The sequence below is a fragment of the Dipteris shenzhenensis genome, chromosome 7, assembly GCF_047967505.1.
Source record: "Dipteris shenzhenensis isolate YYH24624 ecotype China chromosome 7, Dip_SZ_1.0, whole genome shotgun sequence".
Taxonomy (NCBI): domain Eukaryota; kingdom Viridiplantae; phylum Streptophyta; class Polypodiopsida; order Gleicheniales; family Dipteridaceae; genus Dipteris; species Dipteris shenzhenensis.
The window spans coordinates 60,452,703-60,472,396 of NC_141602.1; the positions used below are offsets into that span (position 1 = coordinate 60,452,703).

Consider the following 19,694-nt stretch of genomic DNA (forward strand, 5'->3'; position numbering starts at 1 on the left):
CGAACAAATTTGGTCATATAGGACATCCATGCTTGACTCCAATCGTATCCATAACCTCCTTGGTCTACGCATACACCATCCGAACTCTGCCTAGTAGACTGTCATGACTTTGCACACACATGTGCCGCGCACGTATGCGTGGGATATAGATTATCCGACCTTCTTGTCATATAATGATATCTTTTGAGAGCTTGTAATTGGCTGTCCCTTGTCATTGGACTTCTCTTTGTAATGTAAGGACAACTAGATTTCACCCCAAAAAAAAAAAGTGTGTGCGCGTGCGCATGCATACATACATACATATAAATATATGTATATGTCTCTCTCCTGGGGCTGAATCATGCGTGACCCTAATTTTACCCCAAAAAAAAATCAGGAAAGTATACATTGTACTCATTTAATTGACTAAGAGCTACAAAAATTTCAACTTCAAACTTCAAAGTTCAAACTTGTATTAATTTTAAAGTCAAGAAACTGATAAAATAACGTTTTCATAAACCCCGTTCCCCCCCCAAAAAAAAACCAAGTATGATTGGCATACCATACACATACAGGATAATTATTTCATATGCGTATGGTTCAGCCAACCATACGCGTACAAACCCAACTATGGATTAGGACAATGGTGAGGGAAATTGGTGCAAACTACTTCGTTAAATAGCTTTGCCAAGATTGGGGCCACAGTACTTAATGCATCTACAACGTAATTACTCCATGATCCCTCACGATCTTCGTTTTGGCTGTTGTATAGCTTTAGGGTTGTATGTTTGATGTCACCGGTGGTGAAAAACGAATAGGAAGGAAGGTCGCCGAGTTGTGCAAGGTTTGGAGGTGGTTGATGAGGAATGCCATAGAGTGCGTGTGCGTATGTCTTCAGATAGTGGAGTGATTGAGGCCCGAAGATTGGGACCATCGCTCGAGAAACTTTTACAACAAAACTTTGGAGTTACTTCTAAAGAGAATGTTTAGTTATTCCTTCTCATTTTGCTGGATGAAATCCCTCTTTGCCGATGGACTAGACAGTGTATTCTTGTGCACCTAGTGCTCTCATGCTAGTCACAACAGGAGTAAGTGTATTTTTGTTGGGTATAGTGCACAAAGCAAGGGCTATCGTCTCTACGATTCTGCTTCTCGCAAGATTTTTGTGAGTAGAGATGTTATTTTTTCAGAGAATTCAGCACATACACATGCTGAATTTACTATTCCAGCTTCTTCAGATGATGTTTTTGAGAAGATGCTTCCTATAGCTTTTGGTTCCCTCGCTGGGATCATGCTAAAAATTAGAATCTACAGAAACCTCCCCCTGCTCCCTATGCCCCGATTCAGCCACATGCTGATTTTGCACCTCCACAGGGTGTGGATGAAGTTGTCAGGAAAGAGATTCAAGAGATACATGCAGCCAAAACAGTTCCGAATTGGTTGCTACAGACTCTTAGGGAGAGTGGGCTTGAGGCGCCTTTACTTGGCAGGATTCGTAGTGTAGTAAGGCGCGCAGGGGGGGCTCTTTCTGTTGAGACAGGTTATGCAAGTACTCTTCTTGATGAAGAAAAACCTGACTCTTTTGCAGAAAAAAAGGATAATGTGCATTGGATGCATGCCATGCACAATGAATTGCAGTCCATTGAGAATAATCAGACTTGGGATGTAGTGGATTTGCCACTAGGGAAACATGCCATTAGTACCAAATGGGTTTTCAAAGTGCAAAGGAAGCCAGATGGGTCCATTGATAGGTACAAGGCATGGCTGGCTGCCAAAGGCTATGCACAGAAGAAGGGCATAGATTATGAGGATACTTTTGCTCCTACATCCTGGATGACCACCATAAGGTCAGATATTGCCATGGCTGTAAATTTTGTTTGGAATGTCCATCAGTTAGACATGGCTGCAAATTTTGTTTGGAATGTCCATTAGTTAGACATAAAAACAGATTTCTCAATGGGGACTTGCAGGAAGAGGTTTATGTCAAACACCTCGTGGATTTGAATGTTCTGGCAATGCACTTCAAGTTTGCAAGCTTAATAAAGCTTTATATGAGCTGAAACAGGCCCCATGAGCATGGTATGCCAAGATTAATGCCTTCCTGGCAACTAAGAAAGAAAGAAAGAAAGAAAGAAAGATATATTAACGTCCACGGGAGGCCTCACGGGCCTATGGGACAAAGTACACACAAAAAGCGAACTCATACAAGCCTCAGTGAGCAAAGGGTATGCTAGAATCCTTGCTGAGTATTAATCTATGCTAATAGAATCATAATCATAGAGAAAAAAGTCAACTACAACTGCAGAGTGGGCCATATCAATCAATCAATCTATCCAGGTGCTGGGACGAAACCGAAGCCTGGTATAGTGATGGCTCTCTGGTGGGCTGCGAAGATGTCTCGTATCTGCGTCTGTCGAGCTGTCTCTTGCTGTGGTGGTAGGCGCGATCTCCTCGCTCTCTGGACTCTCTGGGCTACGTCTAGGGTGACCCCTCATGTCTGTCAGTCTCTCGTGAGGAAAGCTGTGATAGGTCGGACCTCAATAGAGTGTATCCTGGGGGCTCTATGTTGCACAATAGTCCCACGGAAAAGCACCCCCTACATCAAGATGGATGGGGGGGATACTTTGGTCATCATTCTTTATGTAGATGACAGGATCAAATGAGTAAATAATTGCAGATTTCAAAGCTGAATTGAAAGTTGAATTTGACATGACAGATTTGGGCATGTTAAATTTCTATTTGGGGACCCAGTTCATACAAGACAAGTGTGGCATCGTTATGTCTCAATCCAAGTATGTGCAAAAGCTCTTGGATAGGTTCAACATGCATGATTGTAAGCCTATAGCCACTCCCATGGAGCCAGGGCTGAAGCTTACTATGTATGATGCAGGTGAATCAGTGGATGTCACACTTTACAGTCAGGCTGTTGGATGCCTCATCTATTTATGTAATACAAGGCTCGATATTCAGTATGCAGTATCTTAGGTAAGCATGTATATGCATAGTCCAAAGACTACACATTGGCAGGCTGTAAAACGCATCTTCCGTTATTTGCAAGGCACAAAGTCTTATGGCTTGATGTTTCCCAGGGGGGGTGACTTGTAGATGCATGCTTACAGTGACAATGTTGGGCTGGAGACTATGATACCAGGCAGTCCACTAGTGGTAATTGTTTCTTTTTGGGCAAAGCTCGCACTTGGCTGAGCAAGAAACAATCTACAGTGGCTACTTCATCATGTGAAGTTGAGTACAGGGCAGCTTTCATAGCAACAGTTGAATGTGTTTGGCTGTGTCGTTTTGTATACTGATCTTCATCTCCTATTGGAGGGTCCTTCACTGATGGTCAAAGTGCTATAGCAGTGGCAAAGAATCCTGTGTTTCATGCTCGCACGAAGCACATTGAGGTTCATTATCATTATGTCAGAGAGAAGTTGCATGCAGGGGAGATTAGTACGATCTTTGTGTCAACACATGACAATGTTGTAGACATCTTCACCAAAGCACTTCCACGTGAGAAGTTTGAGGCATTTCGCAGTGCCCTAAACTTATCTTCTTTTGGTGATTGATCACTACCTTGTACACCACATCGGCACTGCAGGGGGGTGTTAGAATTATTGGTATATTCTAGGCAGTGGCCAATGTAATGTAATAAGTAGGTTAGGGGCGCTTTTCCCTCATTGAGGTTTTTTTTCCTAACCACAGTCCAATTCCTAACTACGGTTAGTGGATAGGATAAGGGTAAGATTAGGATGAGGTAAGGTCAAAACATTAATGGGCATATTGAAATTAGCTACTACTGATGCATGGTTAGAAGATCCTACATTGACAGATAGTTGATCTCCTTCTGAATAGTGACTTGATTTGTGGGATGGCTTTGTCACCAAACTCTCTTACAAAGAAAGAAAGTGTTTTAACATCTACAAAAGACCGAAGAGTCTATGAGATCGAAAAAACCCAGACACAATGAAAGCTAAGGGATGGGCCCACTAAAAGTGGGCACCCATACACAAGGCTAGTGTCTAGGATGAGAATATAAATACATCGCTCTATCACTATTGCAATAGAGAGAAACAATATGTAAAGGACTACAAGGGGAGGTTCTTGGCCATCGGCCAACTGATCAACTATCCATTCGAGTGATTCGACTTGTGCAAATCTACATGTAGGTGACTTAGACGTTGCATGGAAGGCGAATATGCATGTTTGTCTCAAGGGTTTTGGAGCTCGATGATGCGGTTGCGTAGATATGCTTGTAGCTTCGTCGGTGTTGCAAGTCAACATGTCGCTCCTGGTTGCACCTTGCTTATTGCTTGGTACTTGTTGCAGGGGTGCAAACAACTTGAAGCACTTCTAAGCACTACCTAGGGCTTCCCAGTTTGCTTCTACTAACAGATTGAAAAGGACAAGTCTAGTCATTGCTACTGCCAAGTTTGTGCCAATCTGCTGTTAATCTGTAATCGAAGTCTGACAAACTTCTTATTGTGGAGCCCTTGTGGCTACTATTTGCAGCTGAGCTTATACTTAGTTGTGTCCACATGAGTTCTGAAAGGTGGGAAATAAAAACCTTTTGAGAATTATCTAGGTCAAATCACAAATTCATTTACCGGTGAGAACTGTTAGTACCCAGATGAGCTTGATGGGCTCTGTAACAAAGATGGTAGTTGAGCTCAAAGCTTGGTGCGCACAAATTATCGTCTAGAGTCCTTTAATTGTGTACATTGTCATTTTAATCTTTGCGCGACACATTATTCTATAAACTAAATTAGGCCTTAATTGATGGAATGCTTGCTTCTTAATATCTAAACTGAGAGAGTGCCATGTTCTTTATGTGTGAGGTCTCTTATGAGAAGAAGATTGGATAATATAGCAAGGTGACTTTTCTTGCATTGTTCCGAGACTAAATTGGTGTGCTGGAGTAGGTGCCATTTGGCGTGTGGAGAGTATAGTATTGCTTTAAGGGCTCTTAATGGCTATCTGAGCTCTGGGAGGCCTGCGCGACCTGAGTTGTTCTTTGTAAGTACCGTTTTCTGGAATATTTCACTATTTGTTAGCGTTGCCTCCTTAGAGGGAGTACTATAGTGGAGGATTGAAACTCTTTTGTAAAATTCCATGTGTAATTTAAAAATTTTAAATTAAGTTGCGTATTTTAAATTTCCATTTATGACTTTTAATAGCCTAAAACATAGTTTGCTTTTTCTTTGGCATCCAGAAGCACTTGCTTTACAACTATGCTTGGAGGCATTGTCCACACGCATGTGTGCACTCTTGTTTCATGATTGCACATGTACCAATGCTTAATTGTGGAAGTGGCCTAATACCAAGAAGAATTTATATTTTCCCTGACTGACCTACATGCAAAGCATCTTCTTCAGCGAGAGAGCAAAATATTTGAAACACTTCACATACATTGCAACTTTTTAGAGTAACAAAAATGTTTTTCGATTAGCATATCCCATATTCAAGGCGAGAGACCAATTTTTTTCGTTGAGGTCTAAGATTTTTGTTTTTTTCCGAATGAAAAAGACTTGTATCATGGCATGAACAAAAAGGTCCCAGAAGGGGTCAACAGAAAACCTTAGTACAAATTCGAAAGAAGCTCGGGACAAGGCTGAAAGTGCCACCTTAGTCCTGCTATAGACTTTGAGAAGAAGGGAGAGCCCCTTCATTCTTTGAGAAAGTATCCCGTCTTGGCAGAGGCCACCCGGGAAGAACCCTACATGGTCGTCCAACTGGCTAGCAAAGTATGTATGGTATCAGTCCAAATACTAGCCATGGAATGAGATGGATGGTAGACCTGAGATCCATCCAATGCCTCTGTGCATTTGTCTCTCCAAATATGCACACTAAACAATACTTGCGAGCATAGTTGCACGAAACGGCTGTTTCTTGCTAGGAAACTTGAAGAAACGCCGTTTCGTAATACCTTTTTTTTTGGGTGGGTGTGGGTTTGTTTGTTGGGTGGCTTTGCATAAAGAGAAGGGGGGGGGGAGTTGTTTTGTTGGGGGTGGTTGGCGCTCTTTCGATTAAATTATTTTTTGCCCTCTTTTGATTAAAACATTTTTCGCCGATTCGTTGCCTCATGTCGTCGCTTCCGCCACCTCTTGTGCTGCTGCTCTCCATCCTGCTGCTCTCCAACCTCTCCATCTTTGATTCCTGGGCCTTGGCACCTGCAGCCTGCTCTCCTCTCCATCCCTCCATTCAGCAGGTTGCTCTCCACCCTACAGGCTGGAGCCTGCTCTCTATCCTCTCCATCTTGTAGGCTGGCAGTTGCTCTCCACCCTCAGCCTGCTCTCCATCCCTCCACTACCTCTTGTCTCTTACCTCTCCATCCTCGTTCTACCTCTCATCCTCCTCCTCCGACTCCTTCTACCTCTCCATCCTCTTTCACCTCCCCATCCTCCTTCTACCTCTCCATCCTTTCTCACCTCTCCATCCTCCCTCTCACCTCTCCATCCTCCCTTTCAAACTTCGGATTGTGATAACTTCAAACTTGTTAGAACTTGGAACTTGGAACTTAGAACTTAGTTCATGAATGATGACACATGTTGATTGTTGAAGCATCATTCATGGATAATAGATGATACGAGATAGATCAGTCATCATAGGAATTTAGAATCATAGAAGCATGCATGATGCTTCAAGTATAGATAATTGTATTATGTATGATTTGCACTCTATTGATAATTATATTACGTATAAAAAATAAAATTTTATACATAAATTGTATCATATTTTCTTTTCTTCCATTTCCGCTTCGGCGGGAGCCGGAAACTCCGTTTCTTCTGTTTCTTCCGTTTCCGTTTCGGCTGGCAACTATGCTTGGGAGTACCTTCCAAAAGGTATCCATGTGGACATGCAGCCGTTTATACTCGTTCATAATTAAATTCAGGACTGCCACAGATAGATCCACTTTCATGAGTATGAGAGCCACACTGAAAGGGACCAGGACATACCTTGATGATGACCTTACGCTCAGCAAGAGCAGTCATGGCAGCCAAACAAGAAGAAAAATAGGCTGTATATAGAGATGGAAAAGTCATTTTCTGAGAAAGGAAAGAAAAAGGAGAGGAAATAGGTGGGGATGGCACATGACGGTGCCCAAGCCATGGGGTGAAGGGACAACATGGATTGAAGATAGCAGTATGGAATTGTAATGGCACCCTTTGGTCAGACCCATGGGCTTCTCAAAGACTTGTAACGGTAGAGATTTGATATTCTACACTGAGACACATGACAGTCCTGAAAGAGGACTACCCTCAAGATTTGCTGCCAACAACTTTCATGAATTACTGCTGCGGGGAGTTCCTTCTTTGCTTGATGCACATATGTTTCTCTGCTGAAAAAACCTTACCACTCTACCAGTTTACCATGGATATCTTTTGGCCGAGCATTCTTCTGCATCGGATGTGTCAGTAAAAGAAGATGAACTTTATTTGTACAGAGGGAACCTTCATAAGGTTCCCGATGTACCAAGGCGATGGCCATTGTCCAATCCTTCTATGTCGTTGCAACTGCTCCAGCAGAAGAAGAAATGACAAGAAGCTTTGATACGAGGCACATGTCATTTGCAGGTTCTCACTATGTTCTGGTGTTCATTGATGATTGTAGCCATATGGTTTGGGTATACTGCCTAGCCAAGAAGTCTTAAGCATTTCATAAATTCAAGGAGTGGAAGGCCAAGGTAGAAAAGGAGTCAGGGAAGGTTGTGAAGGCATTCTGTACTAAGAAAGGGGAGGAATTCATTCAGAACCATTCGACACTTCAGTAAGAAGAACGGAATCAAAAGACAGCTTCTTGCAGCCTTTACATCTCAGCAGAACAGAGTTGCAGAACGAAAAAACCATGTCATAGTGCAAAGGAGTTGACCATTATGAGGGGGGAGAACCTCTCAAAGGCCTATACGGTTGAGGAGGTTAATACAGCCATTACATCCTAAATAGATCGAAGACAAAGGCAGTTAAAGACAAGACCCTTATGAAGTATACTCTAGTAAGAAACCTGTCATTTCACATCTAAAGGTTTTTGGTTCTAACACCTATGTACATGTGCATGAGGATGAAATAAAGAAGCTAGATTCCACAAGCCATAAGTGTAGATTTGCCAGATATACTGAAGAGTCCAAAGCCTATCATCTCTTCAATCTGGACGAGAAACAGATCCTTTATCAACAGGGATGTGGTCTACTAGGAGGTAGAGTCCTAGCAACAAGAGGTGACACAAGAAGCTTCCAAACCAGTCCCCCACCAGTACTAGGTTGGCAATCAAAGAAAAGGATGAAGTGCAGGAACAAGCATCAAAACCTCTTAAGAAGCCACCTGCCTCTTGGGTTCATCATTCTTTCCCCCTCGCCATGCAGCCTAGAAGGTAAGGTTGACATTCATCTTATTCACGAGTGCCTTTGTATCCGCCATCGGGGTATTACCCATTGCCAAATCTCTTACCAGCACATTAACGGCTTTGCTGCTGCTGTCTTTTCTCCTCCTCTAACGCATCAGAAACGAATTTTTTGGGGCTGATGCAACTTTCTTGACCACTTCTTTCCATTCTAGGATTTTTTCTTTCCCCTTTGTTATTTGCTGCGTGAACTCTTGCATGTCTGCCCTGCAGATTAGCTTGAATAGCAGCCATCTTCTTTCTGAAGTTTTAGTTGCAGATTTGAGCTCTTCCAATGCTTTGTTTGTTTTATATTCTCTTCGTGCCTTGTGTGAGGGTAGCAACTTGTCTTTCCAAATCCTTCATGAGTGAGGCATGATAGCTTGATTTTTCCTCAATCACCCGAGCCATATCTACTTGCATTTGTTTTAGTTGACCTTTCCATTCTGCTTGCATTTCCTCTTTCCACTTGTCCAAATCCTTCTGCATATGATCCCTTAACTTGTGCATAATATCAGCTCCTTTGTTTCCGCAATCCTTTTCTGTAGTGAGTCAATTTCGGTGTCCTGCATTTTGATAATGTCCTTAGCTGCTGATATACAAGCCGTGGCATTTGTACCCCAATGACACTATATTTCTGTTGTTTCTCCCCACGTGTTTTCTTGTCCAGTGAGTTATCCATCTTCAAACTTGAAGACCAAGATTGTTTTTGTCGTATGTGAGAGAACTCTGCTGAAACTGAAACTGAAGTTGAATGCATTGTACTTACATCTTTGATATTCCTTAGAGAGCTCTGTCTTTTTGACTGTTTTTTGGCAATGTATCTTCTTTTTCCTTGTTTCTTGACTGATCTTCTTCTGGTCTTCCTTGCTGTTTGCTTGCAGGTGTGAGAGGTAGCTCTCCTGGGCAGCGTGAGCCTGATTAGTGGCGGGGGTGATTGCTGGCCCTCGGGGCAGTGCTGATAGCACCTGGATCAGAGGCGGAGGGCTAGAGAGCCCCACAGGGTCGGGCTGACAGGCTAACCAGCCCGCACAGGATGGCGGGGGATCAAAGAGCCCCCATAGGAGGCGGGTGGAGAAGAGCACCCCACACTATAGGAGTGGGGGTGCACTGTAGTGATGCTGCAAAAGAGGGCAAGTACAATATTAGGGTAACTCATACTTATACAAACCACAGTGGGCTGAGGCAAAGGGCTCATTAAGACCCTTTGCATAGTACTATACTAAACTAAACAAAGCTCAAAAATCAAAAGGTCAAAGCTAGAAACTAATAGCTAATACTAGATCTGAGAGTTAGAACACATAGCCAGGTGCCATGGTGTCTCTCTTCTGAACTGCGAAAGTATCTCGCATCTGTGTCAGCCGGGTTGTCTCTCGCTGTGTCGGGGCATGGAGTCTCTTGAGAGCCTCAGAGAGTTTTTTTTTTGGTTTGAGTTTTTGAGATTATTAGCTTAGCTTAGCACTCAGCAAGGGTATTAGCGAGCCTTTACTTCAGCTTATGGCGGCTTGTATGAGTTATTCTGCTGATTGTACTTTGTCTCATAGGCCCATGAGGGCTCTTGAAGAAGTTAATACAACCTCCTTTCGTTGTTTCTTTCTATATCCGATGGGCCATATCGAGAGTCATGCCTCTGGTCGGATGTCCTCCTCCGAGTAGAGCTATGATGGGTTGGACCTCTCTCGTATGTGCTCTAGTCCATCGTTGCATCGTGTCTCTTTGGCTGCATCCCTCCTCATCGTTGTCTCATTCCACACACCCATGCTGCCCTTATGTCATCTATCTCCTCCTCCTCTACTCCACCATGCTCGGGGGCAGAGTCGAATTTGTGACGTGTTGCTGAGCTTGGTCCATCAATGTCTCCTGTTGTACTGTCCCTTCCCGCTGGCTAATCTGAAGTATTAAGGCATTTCTATGTCATCGCATCTCCATTAGATAGAGGCAAACACAGACCTGGTTCTGGAAGCAAACCAGCTAGGAGAGAGCCCCCCCAAAACCGTGTCCCAGAAAGTCACGGAGTAGAATTTGTGACTTGTTGCTGAGCTTGGTCCATCCATGTCTCCCGTGGTACTGTCCTCAGATCTCATAGTAGAATGGGCAAGTACATAGGAAATACTCTATCTCTATCTCTCCCAAAGTGCATAGTCTGCAAATCCGCTGCTCTCAAGGTGTATCTGTGGCTCTCTTGCCTCAATCCTCAGCTGATGGGATGAGACCCGCATTTGTCCAAATGGCAATCCTGAGGCCGTGTGAAAGTTGCTTGTCCTCCAATACTGTCAAGAAGTGGCTGCGGTAGAACCAAGTGTGGGGAAGTCTTGGTCCTCCCCCCGTCCCAACTCCATGATGTATAGAGTTGGAATAGGTTCAACCATATAATATGGTTGATTTCATCGTACGGGACCAAAGGATCAAGGTCATCCAAGCTATATTGAAAAGGGGGAGACGATCCATTGGATGTCAAACCATTTGGAAATGCATGCGTACCAGGCCGTGCGAACCCCGCTCTTAACTAGCTGTATAGATGACTCCAGTGCCACCCTCGATAGTCTCCCTCTAGGTAAGGCCCAAACCTTGTGGAGATAAGTGTCCATCTGGAAGATTGCATCAATCTCGAGCAGTTTCATAGCAAACTTTGGCTGTATGATCTGGTGGGGGACTAACTTCGAATTGTCCTGGATCCCATAGTCACATGTAGCCTCTTAAAACGCTGCCACTCGGTTGTTGTCAGGTCACCCCTTAGAAGGGTGTTGTGTACATGGTTATCGGCCTCACCTATGTATCAAATAGCATGCTCCCTTCCTGGGGCGTCTTGGAAGTGTGCCTGAAAGCATTGTTGTTCTAGTCGAGCTAGAGCTCCTTGCCCTCGTGTAAAGTCGTGCCCTGGCAGCGTGGGTCACACTGAAGGCGGTCCTGCGAAGATTGCCCCTAGGTAAGTGTAAGATTATACGATCTCCATTGCCTCCCCTCTGTAAGTGAAGCTGTGTTGGTGAAGTATTGACGGCGAAGTGTAGAAGATCATAACCTTGGTTTTGCCAACGTACGACACGAAGAGAGCCCAGAGTACACATGATCGAGGTCCGGCCTATCTCATTCCTTCTCAGAGGTGACCGTCAGAGACGAGGCATCACGCTTGACATAGCCCACTGGATCTAGAGATCGAGGAGACCATGCTCTCCCCCACGTCGCGAGACGGCTCGAGAGACATAGATACGAGAGCTTCTCACATCCCATCAGAGTGCCACCAGGTTACCTGGATATATGGAACCTGAGCATGTACTAGGAGTGCTAGCCCTGAGCGCCTGACACACTTATGCTACTTTGCTACTCTAGTGTCTTATGCTACTTTGCTACTCTAGTGTCTTGCTTTGCTCACCAGATGAGCATGTTAGTATGTTAGCTTTTGCTTTCAGTATTTTAGTTTTTTCAGCTTTCAGTTCTCAGCAAGGGTCTTAGTGAACCCTTTGCTTCAGCCCTCAGTAGCTTGTATGAGGTACTTCTTGGGTTCACACTTTGTCTCATAGGGCCTTGAAACCTCTCGTAGACGTTAATATATCTTTCTTTCTTTCTTTCTTTCTCAATTTGAGATTTCAAATCTAAATCTAAAGACCCTGAGTCTTAAACTGATGTAATGAAGGCCATTTTGATATAGGACTACAACTTAGCTGAGTTGCGATGTGCACTCCTCGACCCTCTCTGGTTTATCCAGATGATGTAAGGATTTTGTTTTGTACTTTGTACTAGGTTTTTATTCAGTCTCATAGACCCATAGGTATTTAGCAGACTTTAGCAGATTTTTGGGGCATATGTGGTACAAACAGTGCTCTATGGGGTAGAGGTGTGGGGGGGGAGTATACCATCATCAAAATGGAATGATGTAGAAAAAATGCAGAAATCTTTCATTAGAAGACACCTTGGCATCAAGGCTACCACACCCTACTCTCTCCTACTCCTAGAGACAGGATGCATACCCATAGAGTTGCATGCCTTGAAGAGAGTACTCAGATACATCACAAAGGTCAAGCGCATGAATAATGAAAGGCTGCCAAAGAGGGCATGGGTAGAAAGTCAAAAGTCCCAAAAGACGAATAAGGGTAAGATTTTGGCATTTGGATGGGCACTAGATTTAAAAAAATGGTTTCAAAAATGGGAGGTAGAGAGGTACTTGGACTACTCTCCAGAGGAGGTAGATGAGGATGCCTTTCATCACGACCTGCTGAATGCACTACACCGGAAATGGCAAACAGCTGAAAACAGAGATAAGTTTGAGTACTACCGTACATTTATTAACCCCGAATATTGGGCTACTTATACAGGAAGAGAAACAGCCACGCAGAAGTACATTTGCACACCTATGGCAATACATAAGCGAAGAGCTTTGGCCTCACTTCGCACCCGATCACACCAGCTGCAGATTGAAATAGGAGGATGGAAAGATATGCCAAAAGAGAGCAGAATATGCCAATTATGTGACCAGGGAATGGCAGAAACTGAAGAACACATGGTAATGATATGCCCTTACTATACTCACATCCGGAAAGCATTTAGCTCCTTTCTCGAGGGACATAACAGACTGGCTGATATGCTACATAGCGGGTCACCCCCAGCTTTAGGAACGTTTGTCTATAAGCTTTTCAAGCACAGGAACTCACCTAAGACATAAAGGTAGTTTCTCTTAATACCCTCCCCTCCAAGGGAGGAGTCTTTGTGTACGAGGATTTTGTATTGCTCAGGTCCCATAGGCCAATTTTTTGGTCTTCAGAGGACGATAATATATTCTTCTTCTTCTTCTTCTTCTTCTTCTCTCTCTCTCTCTCTCTCTCTCTCTCTCTCTCTCTCTCTCCCTGCGCTACCCCTACGCTACCCCTTGTTCTCTCCTTGCGCTACCCCTCCGCTAACCCCTCTGTACCCCCTCGCTACCTCTGCTACCCCCCCCCGCTACCTCTGCTAACCCCCCCCCGCTACCCCCTCCGCTAACCCCCATGCTACCTCGCTACCCCCTGCTACCCTTCTCGCTAACCCCCCCCTTACCTCGCTACCCCCCCCTACCTTGCTATCCTCTCGCTAACCCCCCCGCTATCTCGCTACCCCCCCGCTACCTCGCTTACCCCCCCCCGCTACCCCTCTCGCTACTTCCTCCGCTACCTCTCTCTACCCCCCTCTCTACCCCCCGCTAACCCCGATACCCCCTTCGCTAACCCCTCGCTACCCCCCCTTCACCCCCCTTTATCCCCCCCCCCCCCCACGTTTTATTTTTATTATATTATTTTTAAAAAAAAAGGGGGGGGGGAAAAAAAGCAGCTTCGACCTTCTGCAGTCCCTTCTTTGCCCCCATAATGAAAGGAACAGGGAGATGAGGACAGGAGACTAGGAGGGAGACCCCTCGATCCAAATCTGTATATGCGTGGAGATGGGGAAGGGGAACGGTGACAAGGCGAAAACACAAAAGCAACTCAATCTGAAGGACTTCAACAAATGCAGCAACCGGAGCGGTTTGACAGTGGACAGCACCGCGGCCCAGAAGAAAGGGGCCCACCCAAAGCCCATGCCGCTTACCACATCCTCGACCTCTATGGTTACCACCACTATTTCACCACCATCATCCGCCTCATCATGTATGCCACCTCTCTCCTCCCCCTCTCTTGCATCATCATCACAGGTCTCCTCTCTAGTAGCCTCACGATTGGCCCCATCAGCCACGGCTCCACAGTGCTTTCCCCTTGTATCACCTCTACCTCTTAGTCAGCCACCCTTCGTCACCTCGTCCGACACTCCTACATATCACTCCCCCGCCCAGATCATATTGTCCCCATCCTCAGTACAACCTCAGCAGCCCACCTTCATTCCAACCCCTCTCGAGATCCAGTTCCCACATGGATCAGGACATCTTAGGCCCTTGCCAGATGCCTGGGACTCCCTATTGGCTGAGATACACAGCATCCGGGCCCGTCAGGTAGAGCTGACACATTACACTCAGGAGCGGGCCTGATACACCCAGGAGCAAGCCCGCATAGAGCAGCGCCTGGAGGGACCCCAGTCACAGAGATGGAGGCACAGCCACGATACAGTCGGCTATAGCAGAGACAACTAGATGGGTGGACGTGGCAAAACGGGAGCCTGCAAAGGCAACCATCTCAGCCGCCATACAGGAGCAGCAGCAGAGGGCTTCGAAGGCCCTCAACATCCGGATATGAGGGATCACACGAGACAGCACCAACACCACTACGACGCCCATGGAGGAGGCGATTACCTTTGTGACCCACCACCATGGGGATCCCCGACCATGGCATAGAGGGAGCATGGTGTGTTGGGAGAGATCCCAACCGAGAGCAGCCCCTAGTCATTCGCTTCAGAGATTCACATGCTTGACTAGCGACACTCCGACGCGGAGCCTCTCTACGAGGGCATCCCACCCTGTCCATGGACGAGGACTTGACACTACTACAGATTGAGGAGCGGTGAGTTCTTCTGCAGCAACGGGATGTTGCCCACAAGGAGGGAAAATGGGCCGTGGTCCGAGATGGTAGGTTGTTGACTGGCACCCGTCGGGCTCCCACCCGTATTCCCTAGGGGGACAGGGCCTATGAGACTCAGGTTTTCGAGACCCTAGACTGCACCATTTGGAACTGTAATGGCACCTTATGGTCAAACCCAGGGAACTTCTCGGACTCTTATACAGGACGAGACACAGTCTTTCACACGGAGACACACCAGAGCCTAGAGCGTCCACTACCGATAGTCAGTTGCTACACATGGGAGTCAGCCTTCAGGGATGAGACGAGGGATACAGGAGGAGTCCGAGGATCAGGCGGGGTTGGAGTATTGTACAAGTCTTCCTCGCTGGAGCCATCTCCATTGAGAGGAAGGACGCACACTCCCGATTCATGTGGATCCAGATCCGACGCATAGACACCCGTGACCTTTTCATAGCAATATGCTACTTCCTGCCAGACACATCCCACTTCGTCAGAGTGGCACGAAAGAGGGTGAGACATCGCCATATTCACCCTTACATCAGGATATCCTAGACCTTTCAGCTCGCGAGGAAGTTCTCCTTGTTGGGGACTTCAACGCCAGGACGAGTATGCGACATGCACCTTTCCTGGACTTCCGAGGTGACTCTATCATGCTGCCAGACATGGACCTAGATGGAGTAGGTATGACTAGGACCTCATCGGACCGACACGAGCTTGTTACACCATATGGACATGCGCTCCTTGATTTGGGTAGGATGCATGATCTCATCATCTACAACGGGCTCGACCTATGGCCCTCCTCAGGTGGTTTTACTTACTTCCCACACGGGGGGGGAACTAGTGTAGTAGATTACATCATGGGATCCCCTACCTTCACTTCATGTATCACCGACTTCACCGTAGCACCACTCCTTCCAGGAGCTGATCACACATACCTATTCTTCACTATTGCCACCCCATGCTTAGCCACACCACACACACCACATAGGAAGCACGACACCTACCACGACATACACTTTGATCACAGTCTCTCACCGGCCTACTCTGGACGCCTAAACAGACTCCTAACCTACATCGATCACATACCACTCATAGAGGACCGTGCTGCCTTGATTAGTCGCACACTCCACGAGGTTGCCCTCCAAATCTTTCCCCACACCACATGGTCCACTAGACCACCACCTCTTGGTTCTGTACCCTGCAACAATTGGTATGATGCGGAGTGCAAGGCTTATCGCGGAGAGCTCCGACTTGAAACCAGATGTCACCTCCCGAATACACCAAACACGGTACGCAAGTACCGACATCTTGTACGTCGGAAGAAGCAGGCTTTTCTTCGTCAAAATGAGGAGTTGCTGCACATCTTGTACAGCAACAACTCTAAGGATTTTTGGCGGAGATTCCTTGAGCGTAGGTCCCCATCACCCCTCACCAACACGAGAGTCTGGCACACGTACGCACATCATCTATATGATGGCCCACACCAGCCCACTCGAGACCTCATACACACACCTCGTCCCACCACTTACACGTTGTTCACCAGAGGGGGAGTCAAGGACGCGACATTGAAACTGCACAATGGCCGAGCTAAGGATCATGATAAATGTTTTCCTGCACAATTTGAAAACTATCCCAATGTGGTGCTCTGGAGGGCCTCCAACCTCTACTGTTGAGCTGAAATCTCCGGGCATTTCTAACTGTATATCAAAAGAAGGAAAATCTCTTCTCTTGGTGCCCCTTATCAATCCATTCCCACTTCCCTGGGTCCCACTGCAAGAACCTAATAGGGGAACCACCATACAGCCAGAGTCTCCAAGACCCCAGCGCAAGGAGAATAGGATCAGGGTCAAGATACCACTGTGAATTCCTGCCTCACTCCATGAATCCTGCAATCCTGACAGGCTGAAATGCAACCTCCAAAAGAATATTATCAAAAGATCTGACAAGTCTGCCTCCCGACTGAACATCAAAGACAAGGGTATCCTCATGTGCATCGTGCAATGCAATGACCTGTAACGGAATGCCCGTCCTTGAGAACGCTCCTCACCAAGTGGACTTTGTAAGTGGCATGTCATCTGTGTCAATCCACTCTAGCGGAATGGCTACCTATATCTGATGTATCTTGAGTGCACTCCCTCTGAGATGGCCAACTGCTAACAATCTCTGATCCTCTGGAAGTCTCATAAAGGCCTGCTAAGCTCCTACAATAGAGGCATGGCCCCTCTCCCATCTAGACCACTGCATATAATGTGACACTCCTAGTGGCTTGCCATGATGACGAGTCATTCCACATGATTGGCTGCCTTTGAATCTCTTCACGAGAAGTTGGTGGAACTCTGCGAAGTGTGTTTTTGAAGCAGCCCCAAGATTTTAAAATAGCAGACATGAGAGGGGAAGGTGGGGATATGGGGTGGGCTGAAGTAAAGATCCATCTGCTGCTGTCCAACCAATCTCCCCCATGATAAGGAAATGAATTCTTGCGAAGTACCTTTGGCACTGGAGTGCGAAGGAGCCCTGCGGAAGGAGTGGAACCAATAATCCCCTTACCTCTGCTAGGTGTAGGCAGACACATCTGCCTGATCTCAGCCACAAGTAAAGCACGGGCCTCTGCAGGAAGGTTCTCCCTAGATCAGCGCTCCTGCAACTGAGCAAGGTCAGGGGCAGTCTCATCTGCACATGGAACTAGGACAGGGATGTCTCCTGCTTGAAGAGACGTGCCCGCGGTTCCCGGACGTTGAAGCATAATGTGGTCATCCGAGATGTTAGGGTTAGAGAGAATGACCCTAACACGTGGTACCCCATCGGATCTGGCTGCCTTTGCTGCTAAAGTAGGCATCTCAGGGAGAGGGGTGATCTGAGTAACCACTCCAAAGGCGGCTTCAATGGAATGTAGCAGTGGATGGTACACAGACTTGGAAATCTGATGAAAAGTGACGTTGTCCGGTTGTCTTCCTCGTCAGGATCAAACCTTAAAGAAAAAGGGGTTTAAAAAAACCTCCTGGAGCGCAGTGCTAACGGGCTAGCCTGCAGCATTGTACGAGCTACTTGCGAGGAGTAAAAAATAACCTAGAAGAAACCTCGGCCAAGCAGACGAACATCTGTAAGGTGCCTTGCGAGGTCTCCAGATAGAGTGGCGAGCATCCAATCCCTGGCCTGTAACTTGGAAGGGTGGGACCCATGGATGCGAGCAAAGAGTGATGTCGAGCTCTCCTGCTCAATATCTTTTTTGAGATGTTGCAACTCGCCTTTTGAAAAAACAATTGTTTTCGCGGCCAGTGGGAGTGGACGAAGCTTGGCTGAAGGTAGAGCCATCGCCAATCGAGGTGGGTGAGACCGACTCGAACACAAACAAGGTTCCTTCTGCACTAAGCTGCCCGGCAAAGAAGGACGAGGAAGGTGAGTTGAGGAGGAAAGGAATGAAGGGGAGGAGGAGAGGGAGGATTAGGAGAAGAGGGGGATTGAGGAGGGGCAGGGAGCGGGAAGAAGGGGTAGAGGATGGGGGTAGAGAAGAGGGCTGAGGCGGGGGGGTAGGGAGCGCGGGAGAGGAGAGGGGGGTAGAGGAGAGGCTGAGGCGGGGGGTAGGGAATGCGGGAGAGGAGAGGGCTGAGGCGGGGGATAGGGAGTGGGGGAGAGGAGAGGGGGGTAGAGGAGAGGGCTGAGGCTGAGGGTAGGGAGCGGGGGAGAGGAGAAGGCTGAGGCAGGCGGTAGGGAGCGGGGAGTGAGGAGGGGGAGCGGGCTGAGAGGGGAGGGGGCGGGCTGAGAGGGAGAGGAGGGGGAGGGAGGGAGGGGGAGGGGCTGAGGGCGAGGGAGGGGGAGGGGGAGGGAGGGAGGGGCTGAGGGAGAGGGGGCAGCAAGGGTCGGGGAGGAGCAGCAGCTTCTAGCCCAAGCTAGTTTCGATGTTTGGATTCAAATCCAGCATTGCATATCACATCTAATACTTCATTTGCAAAGTTACAGAGCTTTCCTCACGAAAAATCACAAAATTCAACATACAATCAATCATTTCACATCATCCATTAAGTTATTCCAAATTAGGATGTCATGTGAAGCATTACAAAGTTGGCAAAGATTTGCAACATCCACATTCCTAAAAATGCATGACCTACTCACATAGAACATCTAATGCTCGGGAGGCCGGTGTCCCTAAAGACTTAACTATAGGTCTCAATCTTGTCACCTTCTTGGTTATATTGATCTTCCTATCACATGGGTCGGATGTTATTTTCAAGACATGGCTGGTCAGGAGGACCCAGTGGCCATGTTAAACTCATATTTAGTATGAGAAGGTTCCGTGTTGGTTACCATGGACCCGAGTAAGGGATTAATTCTTGTTGGTCACTTAAACGTGTGTCAGAACTTACCAGAAATCAAAGTATCCGCTTAACCGTATGGCCAATTTCTTTAGAATCCTTATATACAATCGATCATTGAATATCCATTTAATGTTCACAGCCATTGATACCCTTCATAATCTAGATAACATTATCTGAAAGGAAACTTAAAAAATAAAACGGGAATAAATTAAAAAATACATATAATTTATTCATGCTTGTTCATGCTTGTTACACTGTGGGCTAAAGCAAACGGCCCGCTACGGCCCTTGCTGAGTGCTATGCTACGAGAACTCAGAGCACAAAAACTAGTACGTAAAGCTAGGACTCAAAACTAGTATTAAGAATACACAGCCAGGTGCCATGGCGGCTCTCCTGTCAGCTGTGACAATGTCCCGTATCTGTGTTTGTTGTGTCATCTCTCACTGAGGCGGGGGGTGTGGTCTCCGTGATCTTTGTATCCGGTGGGCCATATCAAGTGAGGCACCTCGGCTTGGATGGTCCCCTTTGATTGGCTACCTCCATCATGCGTGTTCTAGTC

At 46.6% G+C, this 19,694-nt stretch overlaps 1 protein-coding gene across 2 annotated transcripts in view; it reads left to right on the forward strand.

Annotated features, from left to right (window-relative positions):
• The window catches only part of LOC147900602 (pentatricopeptide repeat-containing protein At4g35850, mitochondrial-like), a 106,125-nt gene that overhangs the window by 82,880 nt on the left and 3,551 nt on the right, over positions 1-19,694 (forward strand). For both annotated transcript variants that reach the window (XM_087376976.1, XM_087376977.1), the window contains exon 9: positions 4,899-4,992. In XM_087376976.1, the coding sequence (XP_087233102.1) occupies positions 4,899-4,992 (94 nt within the window). The remainder of the gene's footprint in view (positions 1-4,898; positions 4,993-19,694) is intronic.